The sequence below is a fragment of the Alnus glutinosa genome, chromosome 4 (genome assembly GCF_958979055.1).
Source record: "Alnus glutinosa chromosome 4, dhAlnGlut1.1, whole genome shotgun sequence".
Lineage (NCBI taxonomy): Eukaryota > Viridiplantae > Streptophyta > Magnoliopsida > Fagales > Betulaceae > Alnus > Alnus glutinosa.
In genome coordinates this window covers 30142651-30164418 of record NC_084889.1, presented here as the reverse complement: position 1 = coordinate 30164418, position 21768 = coordinate 30142651, and the positions used below count along the sequence as shown (strand labels likewise).

The following is a 21768-nucleotide window of genomic DNA, read 5'->3' as shown; positions in this document are numbered from 1 at the left end:
TAACCTAGCTAGTCAAAAAGTACATTTTTTATTTTTTATTTTACCTATTCATTTTTTCATATAAGCTCAAGCAGATTCTTTGATTCATTTTCTATTTTATTTAAATATTATTTTCAGAAAGAGAAAAAAATATTAAAAAATTTGAACATTGCGCTACAGTGAGTAGCAACTTATTGTTATTCACTTAACAAAAAATGTATTTTAATTACCTACTCTGAAACTAATCCGTTAGAGAAGAAAAAGAGCTCATAATAACTAAATATAGCTATTATGAGCTTTTAGCTACTCTAGTCGAGATACTCTAGAAAAATGGATAGCTAAAATAAGGAAAAAAAATGATTTTTTTAACTAAAATTGAGGGAAAAAAAATTGTTGAGCCGGTCGTAAATGCTTGAAATGGAAATTTAAAAAGCCACCATAATATAAGAACCCGTGATTGCTTACCTTGCTCATAAATCATAATCACTTGTATCATGCTACTAGCTAGCCAACCAAAAAAAATAGTTCGGGGGGGCGGGGGGGGATAAAAACTAGGTCTTGCCAAGAGATTATTAAACCAAATAACCTTACAATATTAAACAAAAGAGCTGGTAGACTATAAATTAAAATGATTAAGTATATTATTCCTGACTCTCAGCTTAAGCTTTTGTAACAAACCTTGGCTCTAATCATAATTTTAGTTAGATATTCAATGTGTTGGATTTCATGATACTTCCACCCAAAATCCGGATCGAATGCATTCCGTAAGTAAGCATGACACTAAAGATTCCCTTCGAACAAAAAAAAAAAGAAGAAAAATTCGGAAAAGAGTATGATAATGTTATTAATTAGTAGATAACTAAAAAGCTTGACTAAGATAAATGAGTGTGACTTAGGTATAAAAGCCATGGTCTTAAAGCTTGGGAATCCTGGATTTTTTTTGCTTTCAACTCACCATAAAGATGGAGAGAATATATACTTTTTTTCTTTCTTTCTTTCTTTCTTTTGATTTCTTAGGAATGCATGCATCTTAGCTTGCTTTCCCATTCCCTTTTGGACTGAGAGGCATCCATGTGCTGACGTACTGCTGAATGGATGTCTTAATTGTGGACTCGCGAGAGCCAGCATCGTCTTCTTCGTGAAGAAAGATGATTTGTATTGTCGGTTAGGGTTTCCCCTGCAAAATTGTCATGATTATCGATCGTCGCCAAATTTGACTTTGAGACCAGACAGGCCAGGAGAAAAACGAAAGAAAAGAAAAGAAAATCTTCTGAACAGGATTTTCGGTGTAAAAGAGGTCAAAATTCAAAGAGGGTTTGTCTAGTGAGGGTCATTTTCTACTAAAATACATTCACAAAAAATAAAAAACACGGGGCATTAATAAAATATTTAAGGAAAAATTTTATTAATTTATCTCCCTAATTGTCTCCGCTTTTGCAATTACTCCACTTCAAAATTTCAAAAACTCTTAATTTAATATATTCATCTTTCAATTTCACCCATCCGTTAAATCTTGTCAAAATTTTTAAAATACCCATATTTTTTTTAAAATATATATAAAGTTTCAAATATTAATTCAAATATGTGTATTTTTGTAAATTTCATTAAATTCTTGTATTTTTCATTTCTCTTTTGAGAATTTCGACACCCCTCCATTAGGGTTTAAAGAGAAATCCTAACGGAATAGTAAAATTGAAAAAAAAAATAAAATTCAAATGTACTAAAAGTTTAGGAGGGTTAAGGTAAAGTTTTCCCAATATTTAAAATTACTTTTACTTTTATATCACATCAGATCATTTTTTTAAAAAAAAAATAAAATAAAAAATAAAAACACAATTTAAAAAGCATTAACAAACGAAACTAATTCTATATATAGAAGATTAATTTTAAAATTTTTGTATAGGGCAAGACATTAGGTATATAGGTTCACCCCTGATTTTCGAGTCTCAAATAGAGAATATAATAGATATGTTTAATTAGTAATAATTTACACGTTACAAATACACAAAAAAAAATGAAACTATCATTATACAAATTTATGCATTAAAATACAAAAAGGTACTGTGGCTAATGAAAAAGGGGCAGGGACCAAAATCTATGAGAATCATGAGCAATGTGAAAGGTGGACAGTACTTGTGAAGCCTGATGGAACAAAAGTTTGAACTATAGTATATTTACTTTAATTTCCTCCTGGAAAAATATTAAATAAATGTTTTTAATATATGCAATTATCGTGTAAAGGTAATCAATCCCTATAGGATTGTCCAGAGATGTGATATGCCATAGATATGTTGTAACCTATATAATTAATTAATTAATTGCAAAGCCAACAAAAAATTCCCTAATAGAACTTTGAATAAAGCTAATTAAGCCGCCAATCAGCAGTGAGTTTTAAAAGTTTTTCCACGTGTAATTTTTACATGCATCTTAACAAAAAAAGTGTGAGTATTACATGTTTTATTTAAGAATACGTGTCAGTTTAATAGACTGAATTAAAAGAATTCACTTTAACTCAATTTTCAGAAAAACAATCTGTTTTAATTTGTTAATGTTTTTTAGATGATGCTTTTATTTTTTATTTGAAAAAGTTTTCTTTAACGTAACGTAAAGGCAAGAATTATTTTAAGTATTTTGTATTTTGAGTTTATTATTATTATTATTATTATTTTTTGAAAAGGAAAACAAAAAGAAGAAGTTACCAAATAAAACCTTTGTCGGCTTGAAAAGGCATAATATAGGACCTATTAAAGGAGAGTGGGAAATTAATTTTAATGGAGGGTGGGTCCATGAGGGTTCTATATCGTACGTAGATGGTATAAATGAGAGTGTTAATATGGATTTTAATAAGGTTATAGTTAATTAGTCAGATTATAATTTTTCATTTAATTGATGGATATTAGATAATAATTTCAAACCCCCACATGGACCTATTTTCAAAAAAAATCAGTGCAATCCGATGCCTAGATTAAATTATCACCTTCTTCCTTGCTTGTGATGAAAATTGAGATTTTTTATTTTTTATATTTATTTTTAACACTAAAAAATTGATTGGAAGAAGAAGAATAAGTTATATGCATGAGTTCCAAATGAACCCATAAAAATTAAAATTTGATTCAAGTCAAACCCAATGTATATATATAATAGAAGTGAGTTTGGAACTCAAGCTATTGATACGTGCAAGTAAACTTTACCCATCCAATCTCCTAATTAGATTCTAATCAAATATCTGAAGTTGTCTTTTCGTGTAGGGAATAGGAATAGGTATAGAGATGGGCATGTAATGCCCAATTGTTGAAGATTTCATGGAAAAGTTCAGGTTATGTTTGAGAGCTGTTTTTGACAAGCTAGTCTTTATCTTCGCGGCATAAAAACATTACTAACTTTTAAAAAATAATTATTCAATAAAATACTTTTTAAAAAATAAAACACAATACACGAAAGCTTTTCGAGTGTGAGATACTGGAACTTAACTTGTTACTTAGAAAATTAAAAAATTAGAGAGATGGCTTCACGACACCCTCAAGTCCTCAACCAAGGGAAGGAAGTTGCCGTACAGCCACCCTCCGTTAAGGGTGATCACGCAACCACTTCAAAATTTATTTTTAATTTTTTCAAATAAAAAGTCAGCATCCCCATGTGAAAAAAGAAAAAGAAAAAGAAAAAGCATGCGTTTTCTTAAAATAAGTATATTTGATATTTTTTTTTCTCTTAAAAAAAAATAAATAATACTAAAAAATTTACCAAGGATCCCAAATACAATACTTTTCAACTTCCATGGCATCAAAAACTCTTTTCAAATAATAATAATAATAAAAAAAAAAAGCACTTTTCAAAACGCTAAATGTTAAAAAGTTTATCAAACAATTTTCTCTGGCGGACAACACTTTTCAAATATAGATTTTACTAAAAACACTTCCCAACTTCCATTAAATAAAAAACTCTTTTCAAATCAAATTTCAAAACACTTAGCAATCATAGTTTAAATTCATTATTGTCAAAAACCCGAATGCCGTATCATCCTCAAGCCCGTTTGAGATGGGCCCAAAAACTCGCCCATTCGAAGTCTCCTTTAGGTGGTGGGCCGGAAGCCCAAAATTCGCTTAAAAGTATAATATCCAGTGGGTTTGAGCTGGCTCTGCTCCAAAACCCACCACCCGAAGTTACCCCAGACCGAATACACAGACAGGCCTCTGTCGCTGGGGACATAATCGTAAATGACACCCGAAAAGGAAAAGTAAACAAAAAGATCAACGTATTTTTGTGCCATCGTACAGCTCCGAGATCTTTTTCCTTTTCATTCCCCTTTCTCAGAGAAATCTCGGTCCTCTGCACCCTCAGCCTGAGCTATACCTACAAACCCTAGCGACAAAAGCTTCAAGCTCTGCCCACAAATAGCAGATCTCCACGTGGTATGCTCCACGGATAACTAGTGTTTGTTTTACTGTCTAATACCGTTTGCATTTCTCGTAATTATTGTATTGCTTTGTCACATTGTTTTCCCTTTTAGCTATGGTATAAGATTTATTAGCCGTTTGGGCTTGGCCTGGTTTAATTCTTAGTGGACAAAATGTAATGCCATCTAATAGCGAAAATTTTGAATGTGTAATAGTTGGAGACTTGGGTTGCAGATGATTGAGCTGTTAATTCTGTGTGTTGGGTTTAGAGTTTAAATTGGAGGCAGTTAGTAATGTGGGATTAATGCTGATAAGAATGATAAAGCAACAACCACTTTTACCGAGAATTTCAACTGATGGGTTCCGAGGCTTGGAGTGTTTTTACACTATAATTTCATGCATTTTGCTAGTGGGTGCCTTAAGGGAACTCAATATGGAGGGTTTAGTAGTCCTCTACCTTTCTTCTACTGGCTTTTCTTTGTGAAGAAAGTCGAATATGTGCGCAAATATGTATTCAAGAAACCCAACCAACCATGAATTCGTTCGCACTGAGTGTGCAAAGTGGCGGTTTTTCCAGATTGAGAAGTGTAAATTTTTTTTCAGAAAAAAATGTTGATTGTGAATAATGGAGTGTTAAATGTTTATTGATTGCTGTATGCATCTTTTGACTTTCGTTTAGCGTATATGTGTAATGATAAGCTGCATTTGATGTATTTAATCTTATAAATAAATCAAAATCATGCTTTCTTCAAATAACCAAAACATAGCTTTTGAAATTTTTATCACTCTCATATGTTCCTTGGTTTTTCAAACTTGCACCTGATTATGTCACAAGCTTTTTTGCAGCACTAGAAGTTTCTTATGATTTTGAAGATTGAGAACTTATAAGAGAAGATTCATAGGGCGAGGAGAGAGTTTCTGTGGTCTATTGTAAAATTCTTGTGTCTCAGTGAATTGAGGCTTGAAACTGTTCGTTTGATTTAGTTGAGAATTATGGGCTATAGAAAGGAAATATGGGAGGTAAATATTTGTAAGTAATATTGCTTGAAGAAGGGATGCAAGTTTTATCAAAAGTGGGTTACGTATGTTTCGGCATTTGGGATGGTTCATCGGTCCGAATTATAAGAGTTGGTCAACAAAGAGCTTGCCTGATGCAAAGCCACGCCTGGCTAGGGTTAAGCCGGTGACTATGTTGGATACTGTACAGGAAATTGCCATTTACATTCATAGGTTTCACAATCTTGACCTTTTCCAACAAGGGTATGTGCTTGTTAATTCCTCACTTCTTGCAAACTTCTATTTAATTTATTTGTTTACTTAAATAGATCTCTAAGATGGGTTACTCCTTTGCTCATTGGGTTTTTGTTTGTTCAGATGGTATCAAATTAAGATTAGCATCAGATGGGAAGACAGTGATTATACTTCTTTGGGAACTCCAGCGAGAGTTGTTCAATACGAAGGTGCTCTATAGGAGTTATAGTAGCTCTTCTCTGCATTTATTAATTACATGTCCGGTTTTGATCTTCCCCCCTTTGTTTTCAATATGAGCATGGAAATTATGAAATTTTTATTTATTAGTTCAATGAGATTGGAATTGCTTATCAAATGGAAGAAAAAAAAAATTAGAATATACACATACTTTGTATCTTTGGACGGTGGCTTTTATGTCTCCTTTGTCGCTTAGTTTTAGCGATTTTCTTGTTCGTTTTTCGTTTTTTAGTTATGTACTTTCTCTTGTATACTTCCAGTGTACTTAGGGGCGCCTTACACTTTTAATAAGACAAGTTTATTACTTATAAAAAAAAATTAGAATATACATACAGACATATATGATATTGGTGTGTATGTGTGATTTGCAAGTCCACCTTAATTGCAAGCATACCCTACAAAGAACTTTTGCTAAGGCTCAAATGTGAACAATGCAGTTTATACAATAGGCCGATGGCTTTGTTTATTCAAGATTGAGCTATATTGCTAATTAATTAACCTGCCTTAACATTGACAATTATAGTGTCTTCTGTTATATGGTGAAGTCATTCTTGAATTAAAATTTGAAACTATGGCGTTTGATATCATTAAGTAGTGTTGAAAAGCTGACATGTGTATTCTGATTTCAATATCTTTGGACTAGCCTCACTAACTTCAATTACACCAACTTTTGTAAAATATTTTGTTTAATTCCTCCATTTGACTGAGAGTGTGACTTTATTTTTTGTATTTTATTTTAAGTAAGCATGTAGATTCTATGATACACCAGTTTCAGTTCCGCATACCCATTATGAAGTTCATGGCTGCTCCAGAATATTTTGCAAGTAGTTTAAGAAATTTAAACAACTTTCAATGATTCTGATTTATTAGATACTCTGCATTCTGTTGTTGTTCAGGCTTGAACTTATTTTTGTTTCACATAAATGAAAAATTTTCTACTAGCTTCAGACCTGTGATGTTTGTTTAGATGAGCTACGGACTAAGAGGTCGTAAAATTTGTTTGAGTTGTAGCTCCTGATCTGGGTTCTGACGATATATATGGAGTATGGAGGATTGATGACACAGACAACAGTTTCTCAACACAGCCTTTCCGGATCAAGTATGCAAGGCAGGATGTTCTTTTATCAATCTTGATCTCATTCAATCTATCTCTTGGTGGACATGAGGTAGTGCTTCAATCTGTGTGTGTGTGTGTGTTTTATGATAAAAAATGGAGGATGAGATTCACTTCAAGTACCAAATATAATTTCAGGTTTGTGTGTGTGCTCTCGCACGAGCACCTGCCTCTGTGTTTGTGTGGGATAAGAAAATAATTAGTGGGTGAGATTCCCCACAACTATTTGCTACCTCAAATAGATGATCTTGTTGGCAGTAGCATCCCTCTTATCAAGGTTGGCATCTTGAGTCGGCTAATCTTTGTTTAGTGAGAAGAGGTCTTAATTTGTGTGCAGCGATGTCAAATATCTACATAGCCAAACCCTCTGCCAGCTCACTTGAGGACACTAGAGTTTTTATCTCATCAATCATTTGCTCATCTGAGCAATAGAGTATACATGAAGCTCAGCTTCGAAAAATCTTTGACTCTACTCTAGTAGGAAAAGAAAAATAAGTATTTGATTGTTATATCTGGTTAATTGCGGCTTGTTTCTTTTGGCCTCTAGTATCTAATCTGTTCAAATCATGTCTTGGCTATTTTGCAGGGTCCACCCACATCTGCAGTTATATTGAAGTTTGAGCTTATGTATGTTCCAGCAATGGAAAAAGGGTCAGTTGAAAGTATACAATAATTTGATTTTTTGTCCTGCTTAATTATGCTCGAAATTCAATTGGAAATTAATGTTGGTGGTGATTGTAATTCATTTGCATAGGTCTGAGATGCTGGCTTTTCTTGATGCTATCCCTGCTGCTGTGCATGAATTTCGAATTCCTCCTAAAGCTCTTCTAGGGTTGCATTCTTATTGCCCTGTTCATTTTGATGCTTTCCATGCTGTGCTTGTTGATGTAAGCATACACACCAGTCTACTGAAATATGGTTCTTCCACGTCCCCACTGAAGGTACCCAGGTTTGTCACGAATTCTAGTTTCTAAAATAGATAACCTGGTCACTGTCACATTCCATTATTTACCCGTTTGTTTTTTTTCCGGATGCTTCACTGTTATACATTTTGGTTCTGAACCAATTCTTATGCAGTCTTTATTTGTTGAAGTAACCTGGTCAGTTGAATTATTTCAGTGATTCCTGCACTGCTAAAGATGATGTTGGTGACAGTTTTGTTGGGTCCAATCAAGTATGTTCTCACCCATTTTATTTATTTGACTGAAACCTTTACCTGGCTCTTGGCGACTTGGCTCTATTTATATTTTCTCATGCATATCAGTTAGTATTTTGTATGTTGTTTTTTTCCTTTGCTTATTTTACCAAATTTATTAGGCGTTTGGTCTATCTATTCCATGATGACAATATATGTTTGCTATCAATGTGTTGCGCTTGTATTGATATTGGTGGATGTGCTTGCAGGTGGATGTGCTTATGTAGTATATACATGTATGCAAATGGATGTCCTTGTTATTGTAAATTACAATTTATAGTATAGCTTTAGTTTATTTTTTATGAGTAATTGAGAACTCATTAAAAAGCGCAAAGGCGCAACTGAAGTACGTAGGATCTATACAAGAAAGACACCTAACTAGAAGAAGAAAAAAGATTTAGAAAAATATGAAAGCTAGAAATATTAAAGTCAAAGGCAAGCAGCCCAATGGTAAAGTGTCTTAAAGAATAAAGCCTTTAATTCCACCAATGGTGTCTCACGGTCCTCAAAGCTCCCATCGTTTCTTCCCCTCTAAAGACACCAAATAATGCAGGATGGTATAATCTTCCATACACATCAATCTAAGGCCTACAACCTTGCACTTTCCAATAAGCAAAGAGGGGTCTACCACTTGACTAGGCATAACCCAAGTTAGCCCTACACTGTTGAAGATAGCATTCCAAAGAGCACTGGCAATCTCACAATGGATTAGAAGATGATCCATCGACTCACTACTCTTCTTACACATATAGCAGCAATCAATCACAATGACATATCACTTAGATTATCCATGGTAAGGATTTTTCCTAATGAGGCTGACCAAGCAAAAATGCCACTTTCAAGGGAACATTATTCCGTCAAATACTCCTCTAAAGGAAACGAGTACTAGAAGGGGGAACAAGGACATTCTAGTATGATTTGACGTCAAACAACCCTCTCGTGGAAGGAACCCATCAAAAGTTATCTTCACTACCCTGTCTCAATACAAAGGAATGCAGCAAATTTAAGAACAAGGTGAAGTGATCTACCTCTAAATCAAGAGCCGCTCTCGAAATGTTAACATCTCATTGATGAGAGGCACTAGAAAGCTTCAAATGGTTTTCCACGACAACTTAACACGTGGAATACGAACAAGTTCGGAAAAACTATGGCTCGATCTCTACACCACACATCATGCAAGAATCTAATTTTGGAGCCGTCACCCACCTCAAATTTAGTATGACTAGAGAGATCCCCCCCAACTCTTGATATTTTTCCAAAGCCTCACATCATACGTCCCATGGGCCTCATTTGAACACCACCCGCTCCACACATTGCTTTACTTAGAGTCCACAATCACCCTCCATAAGGCTGCTCTCTCATGAGCATAGTGCCAAAGCCATTTCCCCAAAAGAGTTCAGTACAAGTAATTTTGGATCCTTGTAACGATCTAGGAAAAAACGCTAGCCACATCTGTGCTATCATCCCAAAAGAACTAGTCAATTGGGTGTTTCCCTATAATTCATTTTAAAACCTAGTTTCACATAATAACTAGGTAATGTGGGACTTAACACTCATGACTATCTTTATAAGTCACCCACTTTATGGGCTACTATTCATCTTCCCAATGTGGGACAAGAGTGTTACAAACTCTTCCCTTTAAACTCTTGAAGTTCTCGTCAGGGCCGCATCATGTAGTGTTCCAATACCCCATGCCCTGGCGTTATTAGGTGGCTCTAATACCATTTGTAGCAATCTAGGAAAAAGTGTTAGCTATATCTGCGCTATCATCCCAAAAGGACTAATCTATTTGAAGCTTCCCTAGAATCCATTATAAAGCCAGTTTCATTTAGTAACTACGCAATGTAAGACTTAGTACTTGTGTCTATCTTTATAAACCACTCATTTTATGTGGGCTACTTCTTATCTTTCCAATGTAGGACATGGACGTTACAGGTGGAATATGAATTTAGAGATCGGATTACACACCTTAGGCTAGCTAACCAAGTGGAATTTGAATTCTTCACCAATACCACCGCACAAAAAATCCCACTTCAACTTCTCTATGCAATTGGCAACACCAACCGGTAGGGGGAAAGGAGACATTAAGTAAGTATGCAGATTAGATAAAGTGCTTTTAATCCATGTAACTCTCCCACCCTTGATACATCCTCTTCCATCTTGCCAAGCGGATCTTCTCAATAGTGTCGTCCCAAATAGATTTGGCCTTAAATGAAGCTCCGAATAGAAGACCTAGGTATTTAACAGGCAAAGAAGATACCTTGAAACCCAAAATGCTAGCCCCCTTCAACATTAATGACATTGCCAACAGGGACCAACTCTGACTTAGTCAGGTTAATCCTCAAACCTGAAACAGCTTCAAAACATTAAAAAAAAAAAAAAACCAAACGAACTTTGCAAAGATGATCTAGATTTGCCCCACAAAAAATCAAAGTGTCGTTCTCAAACAAAAGGTGAGAAATATTGATGGCACCACCACTCCTAGATCCCACCAAGAAGCCCGATAAAAGACCCACATTCACTATAGTAGAAAGTGGTGGTATTCATAGGGGGAAAAGACCTTTTAAGTTTGAGATTATGTGGCTTCAGGAAGACGGCTTCGTGGAGAGGGTGGGGCTTTGGTGGGAGTCTTACTCCTTCCAAGGCTCCCCTAGCTTTGTTCTTGCTAAAAAATTGAAGGCACTAAAGGTTGATCTCAAATCTTGGAATGAACAGGTGTTTGGAAACGTGAAATACCTTAAATTGGCTCGCCTTGAAGAATTGCGTGCGCTTGACAGAATTGAGGAAGAGAGAGGCTTAGATCCCGAAGAATTTTTGAGGAAAAACTCGATTGCTAGTGATCTGGAAAGAATTATTCTCTAAGAAGAAATTAGCTTGAGGCAAAAATCTAGGGTTCTTTGGCTAAAAGCGGGCGACAAATGCACTAAGTTCTTTCATCAGATCGCTAACTCGAATAGAAGATCCAACTCCATAGAATCCTTGTCTGTTAATGGCTCAGTCACTTCTGATCAACTGGCCATCAGAGACCACATTGTTCATTTCTATGAGTCTCTTTTTTCTGAGCAATACAACTGGAGGCCCAAATTGGATGGCATTGCTTTCAACTCCTTATCCTTGGAGGAAGCCGCTCAGTTGGAGCTTCCTTTTTAGGAAAGGGAGGTCCTAGAGGTGGTGAAATCTATGAACGAAGACAAGGCTCCTGGCCCTGATGGCTTTCCCTTGGCTTTTTTCCAAGACTGCTGGGATGTGATCAAATCAGATATCATGGGAGTCTTCACAGATTTTCATGCTCATAACAAATTTGTGAAAAGCCTCAATGCCTCTTTCATTGCTTTAATCCCCAAATCCCCTGGGGCAACCGATCTCGCAAACTTTCGGCCTATCAGCTTGGTGAGTGGTATTTATAAGATCATTGCTAAAGTTCTCACTAATAGAATGAGCCGTGTTTTGGAGAAGATTATTTCAGAGCCTCAGAATGCTTTTGTCAAAGGTAGACATATTTTGGACTCCGTCCTCATAGCCAGTGAATGCTTGGATAGCCGTATCAAGTCTGGTATCCCAAGGGTTCTTTGCAAACTAGATATTACGAAGGCTTTCGACCACATCAATTAGAAGTTCTTATTGTACATGCTAAAAAGATGCGGCTTTGGGGATAAATGGGTCTCTTGGATCTCTCATTGCATCTCATTGGCGCGCCACTCGGTTTTGGTTAATGGTTCTCCAGCTGGCTTCTTCAATAGTTCTAGAGGGCTGAGACAGGGTGATCCTTTTTCGCCCCTCCTGTTCATTGTCGTCATGGAGGCTTTGAGCAAAATGCTCTCTGGTGCTGTTGATAGTGGTCGACTCTCATGCTTTTTGGTGGGTTCTAGGCCTCCTGTGATCAACATCTCTCATTTGTTGTTTGCAGATGACATATTGGTCTTCTGCGAGGCTAATCCTGACCATCTTCGTTTACTGCGTGTACTACTAGTTTGCTTTGAAGCTGTCTATGGTTTAAAGGTCAATTTGGCTAAATCTCTCTTGGTTCTTGTTGGCAATGTGGACAATGTTGCCGAGTTGGCTTCTATCTTGGGTTGCGGGACTTCCTCTCTGCCCTTGAAGTATCTTGGCATGCCCCTTGGGGCACGCCACAAGGCTACGTCCATCTGGGATGATATTGTGGTTAAGATGGAGCATCGTTTGGCCAGTTGGCAAAAGCTGTATTTGTCCAAGGGTGCTAGGGTTACCCTCATCAAGAGTACACTCTTCAACCTCCCTACGTATTTCATGTCTATTTTTCCAATTCCTACTCATGTGGCTAACTGTATTGAGAAGCTTCAAAGAGACTTTCTTTGGGGTGGGATAGGCGAAGAATTCAAATATCACTTGGTCAGATGGGAAAAGGTTTGCTCTCCGATCTTTGAGGGAGGTTTGGGTTTCGGAAACTTGAAGACTTTCAATCGTGCTCTTCTAGGCAAATGGCTATGGCGTTATGGGACTGAGCGAGATGCATGGTGGAGAGTCGTGGTGGATTCTAAATATGGCAGCCTAAGGGGTGGTTGGTGCTCTCTCGAGCCGACAGGAGCCTTTGGGATGGGGGTATGGAAAAAATCAGGAAAGGCTGGGATTTGTTCTCTCGTTACACTAGATTCGTCGTGGGGGATGGCTCCAAGATTAGTTTTTGGCATGATTTGTGGTGTGGTGACACAGCCCTCAAAGTAGCCTTTCTAGCTTTATTTGACATTGCTCACCTTAAGGACGTAGTTGTTGCGGATAATCTAGAGTGGTTGGGTGACTCATTCTAGTGGAATGTGAGCTTCATCAGGGAGGTTCACGATTGGGAGGTGGATGTCTTTGCCTCTTTCTTCCAATTGCTACATTCAGTTAAAGTAAACAGAGACAATAAAGACAGTTTGTGGTGGGTCCCCTCCAAAAAAGGAGTTTTCAAAGTCAAGTCCTTCTACTCCTTAACTAGCACTGGTGGCAGACGTTTTCCCTGGAAAAGTGTTTGGCGTACTCAAGCTCCTCCTAGGGCAGCTTTCTTTGTGTAGACTGCGGCTCTTGGTAAGATCCTTACTCAGGACAACCTTAGGAAGCGACATGTCATTGTGATCAACCGTTGCTGCATGTGTAAGAAGACCTAGGAAACTGTGGATCATCTCCTTCTCCACTGCGACGTAGCTTCTGTTGTGTGGAATTCTCTCTTTAGCCGTTTCGGTGTGTCTTGGGTTATGCCTAGACGGGTTATTGACTTACTTGCATGTTGGTGGTCATTTGACAGATCAATGAGTACTGTTGTTTGGAAAATGGCACCTATTTGTATCTTCTGGTGCCTTTGGTGGGAGAGAAACAATAGAAGTTTTGAAGACTTGGAAAGAACCTTGGAAGAGACTCTTTCTTTGTTCTATCATACTTTGTATTGTTGGACTTCGGCTTATGTCCATCCTTTGTTTATTTCTTTTTCTGACTTTCTCTCTTGCTTTTCTATTTCTAGTTAGGTGTTTTCCTTTTATACTTCTAGTGTACCAAGGGGCGCCTTATGCTTTTCTAATACAATTGATCTCTTACCTATCAAAGAAATATAAAAGTGCACTAAGAAATACAATATGTTAACCAATTACATCATTTTTCCCCAAAAAAACACATCTCCTAAGTAAATTTAATAGAAAGTTCCAATTGACATGGTCATAAGCCCTTTCAATATCCAGCTTGCCAACATACTTGGTTCCCCAAATCTAATCCTATTGTCAAGGCTCTTGCTGGCAATACTAACAGAGTCTAAAATCTGTCTACCCTTGATGAATCTGAGACTTGAAAATGATCTTCTCCACTACCATTTCCAACATGTTAGCTAGAACTTTAGTGACAATTTTGTTTACTCTACCCATTAAGCTAATTGGTCGAAATCTTTAATGTCAATAATCCCTGATTTCTTTGGTATAAGAGAAATGAATGTGGCATTGATGCTTTTTTTAAACATACCTTTAGCGTGAAAATCACGGAAAAATTCATGAATTAATTTGAGCATGCTTGGAAGAAATTCATAGTAAATATGTCAAGGCTCGGAGCCTTGTCATAGTTAAAAGGTTTTCACAACCTCAAAGACCACTTCTTTAGAAGGGTCTCTCCAACCAAATGGAGAACTGTACTTTCATCTATGTCAGTATGGAGGTGCTTGCACATTTTATTTTATTCACTTATGATTGTTTTGCTACTGGCTTTTTAAAGACTGGTCTTTCATGTATTGACAGTTGAAATTTGTGATTGGCTAGGCATTGGGTCAGGTGGCTTCTGTAGATTTAAAACAGGTCATGCTTGTTAAAGCATTATTAACTGCTCGTGACACTTTGCTTGAAGAGCTACTAACACTTAGCCGAGCAATTGGCAGACCTATTGATTTGACTGATTTTATATCCAAAATGGATGATATGAAGTTGTTTGATTCTGTTGTGCGAGCAAATCCGGGTGCTGTAGATGGAGAAGTTTCAGGACAAGGCAAGCCACAAAATGGTTTTGAGGTCCTTACTTAATTTTATCAAGCAGAGTATTCTTGATTCTATTTTGCAAGTTCTGTTGGGATTTTTTTTTTTATTTATTTATTATTATTTTTTTTTTTTATAATGTTTGCTTAACAATTTCTTCTACTCTTGAACAGAAAGCAAATGGTACTCTAGATTTTCGGAGTGAGCAATTGCTTCGCTGCTTATCAAGGGGTGATTTATTGAACTCTTTTCATTCATTGGGCGATCAAATATCATATTTATGGAACACTTTTCTGAAGTTCCACAGGTTAGATTTACTCAATATAATTACAATTGTATAGACTATGCCTGGTTTTATTAATTTCGATTTTGAGAGCTTTGAAGACATTGAAAGTACAGTGGCGGAACTTAAATATTTGTTTTTCAAAATTCTTTCTCTTTAGACAGCTACTTTAGATTTTAATTTGCTTAGTATTCATGATTTTCTTGACTTGTTCAGCAAGGTGTTTTTCTTGTATACTCCTTTTGTACTTGAGTTGCACCTTTGCGCTTTTAATGATAATTCGTTTACTTCTAAAAAAAAAAATCATGTATACCTGGTTTGCGCTTTTAATAATATCTCTTGTCAAAAAATAACATAGTATCCATTGCCAAAGTTGAATAAGACCTAGCCAGCTAAGGGTACCTCTATCTACCATACACTAGGTACTTCATTGTATGGTGGTTACTCATTAAAGACCTTTTTTCTTCTCTTTTCTGACTATTTGGTGTCAAATTGGTGATGCTTAGGAGGTAGTTGATGTGTACTTTTGGGGCAAAGAATGTTTGGATAGCATAGAAACAGTTCGATCTGGAATGCAGCCCTTCTTTTCACTTGTGTGGACAGTTTGGAGAGAGAAATAACTGCATGTTCAACAGCATTGAGTTATCTGCTATTGAGTGTCACTTCAATGGCAGAGTGTAAATTTGGAAGAGCAGAGTCACGCGTCATGTTTGAGAAAAAGTGAGTGAGAATGAGAGAATTTGAGTTAGGTTAGGGTTTTTCACAAGCGATGAATATATTGGGGATAAAACGGCATCGTTTTGTTTGTTGGTTCGAGTCAGTTAATCGACTTTTCAAAACTTTTCTACTGCCTACTGAACTGACCCGACGTTGAAACAGAATTCTCATTTCACCTACCACCTGGTGACGGTTCGGCAGCGGGTGGTGGGCGGCCAATCTGCCCACCCCTACTTGGGGCTCCTTTGTATAATTCATATATAATTGAGTTCTCCTCTAATTTTTACATTAAAAAAAATAATAATAAAATCAGAATAATAATAAGAAGAAGAAAATTATAGTATTCAGTAAGCTCTTATATTCTATATCATCTTAACAAAGCAATTTGGTTGTATGGGCTAGAATAGTTGCTGAAAAGAACTTGTTTCTCATGCCATTCGTTCCAAGCAGTAATCCTTTAGACACATACACACATGCACACACTTAGACAAAGAAAGAAAGAAAGGAAAAGACAAATTAACCAAGATGCAGAAAATTTATCTGACAGTAGTCCCGATGAAAACTTTGTGACGAGCATACCAAAAGAAAAAAAAATTAAAAACTTTGAGACAGATTAAAAGGCTCCAATTTGAGATAAATAATTTTAGCATTAGCAGACTTTGTTTAAATCGGAGATTTCTTCTGAAGTTGTGTCTGAGAATCCTCCTACGTGAATCTTTGATGATTTTATATATAATATTGATACCTGCATATTTACATGGATTACCTACATATGCACGTATACAAGTAAGCAAATACTTGCTTTATCCCTTCTTATCCTGTCCACTAGTAAATTCTGAAGCATGATGCATTTCGAGAATATATATCTAGATAAAGGGTAGTGTTACTAAGATACTTAGCTTGATATGTTCCATAGGGCGACCTGAATTCCTTTAAAGCATTGAACAATCAGCTTGGGACTTCTTTCTAGGTGAATTTTTCGATATCTGTCCTTTGCCACAAGTCAATGAGAAGAAGTCTTGAGCCGTGACATATTGATTACCTTTGCTTCTTTTTTTTGGCTTGTTTACATGCTGATCTAGAAATTCACTCTAGGGCTAATGAAAGGAAAATATTGGAATTTCTGCGTGATGCATGGGCTAAGGATCGGAGAGCTGAATGGTCAATATGGATGGTATACTCCAAGGTTGAGATGCCTCATCACTATATAAATAGTGGAGGCGATGAGTCTTCCCCCCATGGTGTACATAAAAGAGTTTCAAGTTTGTGGAAATTAACTGATGATGTAAGTACTCATATTGGTACTACATTGCTTTATTATCACGTTTACAGAATGTTAATCTTGGTTTAATCTCACAATGGACAAATAGATTCTTCCCTTAAGAGTCCCTGACTTGGGAATTTTGTTTTATCTGTACAGCCTGCCCAGGCTGCAGCTATGCGTGCTGTGCGTCATAGGCGAAGCATTTCACAGATGAATGTGAGTAATTGTTCTTGTATGGATTGCTTTCTCGTCCTTGTTCTCAATATAATTGGAGTTCCATAACTTTATATTGCTTCATGCAGATCAACAATCGCTCAATTCAAGACATGCACATATTTGGAAATCCTTCAAATATTCCTATTGTAATTGTAGAACGTGTGATGAATGCTCCACGCCGCAGTACTAGTGAAAATTCGTACTTGAGACATTTGGACATGATAGATTCCCTCGACTCAGTCACTGAACCCAGCTCTGCAGCTGTGAACAATCAATCTGGTCCTAGCCGACAACAAGGTGGTCGTGTTTTGAAGATTGTTGTCTTTGTGCATGGGTTTCAGGCGAGTAGTGCTCTCCTACAGCTTCTCTTAAATATGTAAATGCATTTGTTATTTTTGTTTCATCCTCATGTGTCGAGTTTCATTTTTTTGTTAAAAATGAATCTATTCTAAGTAATATTTCTCACAGGTGTGTTTCATAGTTCTAAAGTTGCTTTTAGTTTGAATTTATTGCTTATGCAGTTGAAATAAATACATGTCTTATTATACTTTATTGAGGTTTGTAACTCTTGTACATGTTCTTTAAAAGTTGGAAAGGAAAATTGTGATAACAGGGTGCATCGATCAACAAAAAACCCTCTCTCGTCTCCCTCTCAACAAAAAACCCTTAGGTCTCTTTTCTAATAACATCTTGTGAGGAGGGAGGAGCTCCCTCCCTCCCTCCCTCGTCCTCCTCATCCAGTTCCCATCCAATCTAGGTCCTTTAGTGTTTTTTTCTTCCTCTTTTGGTCTTTTAGTTTTGGGTTTCTCTACATCTTGAGAGTAGATCTACGGTGGTTGGATCATCTTCTTCGCACGCACCCCGCCCGAGGTCTCGCTGGCTTGTTCTAGTCTTAACTGTTGACGTCGATTTTGTGGATGGCCACCGCGCCGGTGTGCAAGGCTGATTGGTTCTTTTGCATCTTATGATGTAGATTTATGGTGTTTGGAACCTCCTCTCCATGCATGTGCCTCACCGGGGGACTCTACGTTGTGTTCTGGCTCTACCCTGCCGTCGGGGTAGCTGCCACGTGTCGTTCCAGCGCGTGCGGCCGAGGAAGTTTTTGAAGCTTTGCAGTTAGATCTATGGTGTTTGAGACCTTTTCACCGCACACGGGCCTCTCCGATGGCTTCTCCGGCAGATTCCGCGCCGCTCCACCTGACCGCCATTGGTTTTTTTTTTCTTTTTTCTTTTTCCCCCCTTTCCTGTAGCTCTGGCTTTTCCTTTGTATTTTGGGTTTGCTTTTTATTTCGGCTTCTGTCGTCTTGGGTTTTGGGTGTCTCACGTGGGTTTGTGGGTTTTTTTTGGGAGGGTTGTTCGGGGTTTATGGTGAGTTTTGGGGGGTTTGTTTGGTTGGGGTGCTTTCAGGGCAGGTTTGGGTGTTTGACAAGGGCTTCAACTATTTTTTGAGTTTTGGGTTTTTCGTGGGTTTTGGGTGTTGTAGGTGCTTTCTAGCCGGGAGGGTTTGACAGGTCGTTTTATTGTTTATGGGTTTTGGGTTTGTAAGAGCTCTGTTGTATATTGTCTATGTACGTAGGGGTGCCTTACGCTTTTTTAATAAAGTTGCATTATTACTTATTAAAAAAAAAAATGTTTGTAACTCTTGTAAGCCAAGATTGCTCATCAAGGACATTTTGTAAAGATCAATAGGAAAGTGGTACAGTACATCGTTAGTACACTGGTTTCATCCCAGATTAACTATCATAAAAATGGTATATTTCACTTCATGTTGATATCATCCGATTAATTTTATTTGTTACAACTCAAAACACTATAGGGGCATCACCTGGATTTACGGCTTGTTCGTAATCAGTGGCTTCTGATAGATCCAAAGACGGAGTTTCTTATGTCAGAGGCAAATGAAGACAAAACAACTGATGATTTCAGAGAAATGGGACTGAGGCTGGCTCAGGAAGTAGTTTCTTTCGTTAAAAAGAAAATGGATAAAGTTTCAAGATCTGGAGCCTTAGGAGACATTAAGCTTAGTTTTGTGGGACATTCTATTGGCAACATCATTGTAAGAACAGCATTAGCAGGTAGGATCATTGCTTTGGATGCCATGTTTTTCTCTCAGTATCTAGTTTGGTTCTAGATCTTGGCCTTTGTTTTTGCAGAGAGCATTATGGAGCCTTTCCTAAATTACCTCTATACGTATGTTTCTATATCTGGTCCGCACTTGGGGTATCTTTATAGTTCGAACTCTTTATTTAACTCTGGGCTGTGGCTCTTGAAAAAGCTCAAGGGCACACAATGCATTCATCAGCTTACTTTCACGGATAATCCAGATCTCCAAAATACATTCTTCTACAAACTGTGTAAGGTGATGGAAAAATTCTTTTTGTTAATCATATTTAGGTGCATGTATATTTTTGGTTCACTTTTTCTGCAAACAAAACAACAGAGGGATGCTTTTTTCTTGCAATCTAACTGTTTGGCTAAAGCCTAAAACAACCGTTCTTTCTTATTTCAGCAAAAAACACTAGCGAGATTCAGGCATATAATCCTGTTATCTTCACCCCAGGTATGCCCTTATTTCACAGGCTTATTTGGAATAGTTCTACTTCAAATTATTGGTTTCGCCACATTCATTTGGGCTGCATTTAACAGTAATTTTCCATTGGTTTTTATTTTTTTAATTTGGGTTTTTATTGTGCGGGCACCACACATAATTCCGCTTTCTGTTGTAAAATCTCCTGTTCTAATAATGTTCATGATCTTACATGCTGGACCCTTGGAGTCTATAAATTGTACTTTTTGGTACATATTGAGGGGTTAATGTTGGCCTGAGGGTGAAAGAAATGGTAAATGGTGCTTTTGTATTTAATGATTTCTGTACCGACTTTTAGAAGTGCTAGATTATGATGCAACTACTTCATGTAAGTCTTCAATCTACCCAAATGGAAACACTAGGTGATTTTATGATAAATTTATTGAACTTTTGATGGATGTCATTAGGTTTAGTTAATGTTTCACAAAGTTAGCGATTAAGAAAGACTAGGCATTTTATTTTTACTTCTGAGTCTGCTTTTTGCATTTTTTTTTATCCCTATGTTTGTTTTGAAATTTGACTTAATTAAAAAAATTAAAATTGTTGTTGACGTTTGCATCAAATGTCATTAAAAACTACTACTGTTTTAGTTAATTGAGTAAATGGGAAAGAAAATATTGAATTACTTCCTTGCATTTTCTTTTCACCGACCGGGTCATGTTTTCCCTGCTAATCATGATTCATGATGCTCTTAATTCATTATGCCTCTCAGGACGGTTATGTCCCGTACCATTCAGCCAGAATTGAATCCTGTCAAGCAGCTTCCTGGGACTCCTCAAAAAAATGCAAGGTATTTCTGGAGATGCTAAATAATTGCTTGGACCAAATGCGAACCCCTTCTTCTGAGCAACGAGTGTTGATGCGCTGTGATGTCAACTTTGATATGTCCTCCTATGGCAAGAACTTGAACACATTCATCGGACGCGCTGCCCATATCGAGTTTTTGGAGTCCGACATTTTTGCGAGGTTCATACTGTGGTCCTTCCCGGAATTATTTCGTTGATGGGTGTGGAAGCCTTCTTCTGTAGCCTCTCTTCGGTGGGGGATTCTCACATTTTGTCTTTCAGCATCAGGACCAAGAATGGTGGGTATATCTTGGGGTCAGATGTCATTCATTATGACAGCCATGTCCTTGTATATGATGGCATGATGGGCAGGCGTATATAGCCACTGGCTATTGTGAATAATTGGGTTGAAGCAGGTCCCACGAGAAGGAAAGCTGAATGTGAATCATGGTGTGCTTCCAAAGAGGCCTTGGGATATAGGTGAATACTTCAAACCGCCAAGTGAATGTTAAGGTAGACCGTTTGTTTAGTTATTCTGACTGTTCCAAGAAATAGTGATGTAATTATGTTTAGAAGAGGTAGATTCATGTCGTTTTATAGGTGAACAAGAGGCGGCACAACTGGTCTGCAATAATAATGTTTGGTATATTACCCTTCTATTGTTCATTACTTCAAACTTCTCCATAGGCCACTTTCATTACTTCAATCTCTGTATCCTGTGCAATTAGCATGCAATACGGGTTGCTCCTACCTATGCAGTAGGTGCCGAGCCCATTTGCCCTCTCACTTTAGCTGCCCATATTACACAAGCTACTCATTTACCCTATTCAAGTAGGTGCAGAGTTCATTTGTCTTCTCACATTAGTTGTCCGTATTACATGTTAGGCAACTAATTGGACAAATCCAAATCCTTTATATGCTAATATCAATATTCAAGTTGCAAACCCTAGTTGATGTTTTCAAGTGGGGGTTTAGTTGGGTTTGTCTTAATCTGTGCTCATTTTGCTTTTGTTACTCCTTTATGGGGCCGTATTGAGAGGACCGGGATACTTGTTTATCCTACTTCCTACCATTTGTTTGTATTTTTGCATTGTTGTGTTCGTTTTGGCTCTATTGTTAGAGAGTTTACCAATTTTCCGGTTTTTGTTTGTTCTTATTTAGGATCTCCCATTCTCTCTTCCTTTCGGATTAAGAATAGGAAAGCCACAAATATTAGTAGCCAAGCCAGTGGTAAATCCAAAGCTTAAGCTAAATGGGCCAATAGTTGGAAAAAGTAATAATGACG

General features: G+C 37.1%; 1 protein-coding gene across 3 annotated transcripts; it reads left to right on the top strand.

The window, feature by feature from the left end:
* Positions 1 to 4227: 4227 nt before the first annotated feature.
* On the top strand, positions 4228 to 21152 carry LOC133865669 (uncharacterized). Of its 3 annotated transcripts, none has more exons than XM_062302097.1 (16): positions 4228 to 4388; positions 5220 to 5633; positions 5748 to 5833; positions 6873 to 7027; positions 7562 to 7626; positions 7730 to 7924; positions 8095 to 8149; positions 14422 to 14667; positions 14805 to 14938; positions 16727 to 16916; positions 17052 to 17111; positions 17198 to 17452; positions 18928 to 19186; positions 19265 to 19470; positions 19621 to 19671; positions 20411 to 21152. In XM_062302097.1, the coding sequence occupies exons 2-16, from the start codon at positions 5458 to 5460 to the stop codon at positions 20699 to 20701; spliced, it is 2424 nt and encodes an 807-aa protein (XP_062158081.1). In that variant the 5' UTR covers positions 4228 to 4388; positions 5220 to 5457; the 3' UTR covers positions 20702 to 21152. The 3 variants fall into 3 exon arrangements, with proteins under 3 accessions (XP_062158081.1, XP_062158083.1, XP_062158082.1); XM_062302098.1 differs by having other exon boundaries at positions 4231 to 4388; positions 5209 to 5633; XM_062302099.1 differs by lacking the exons at positions 18928 to 19186; positions 19265 to 19470.
* The last annotated feature ends 616 nt before the right edge of the window (positions 21153 to 21768 follow it).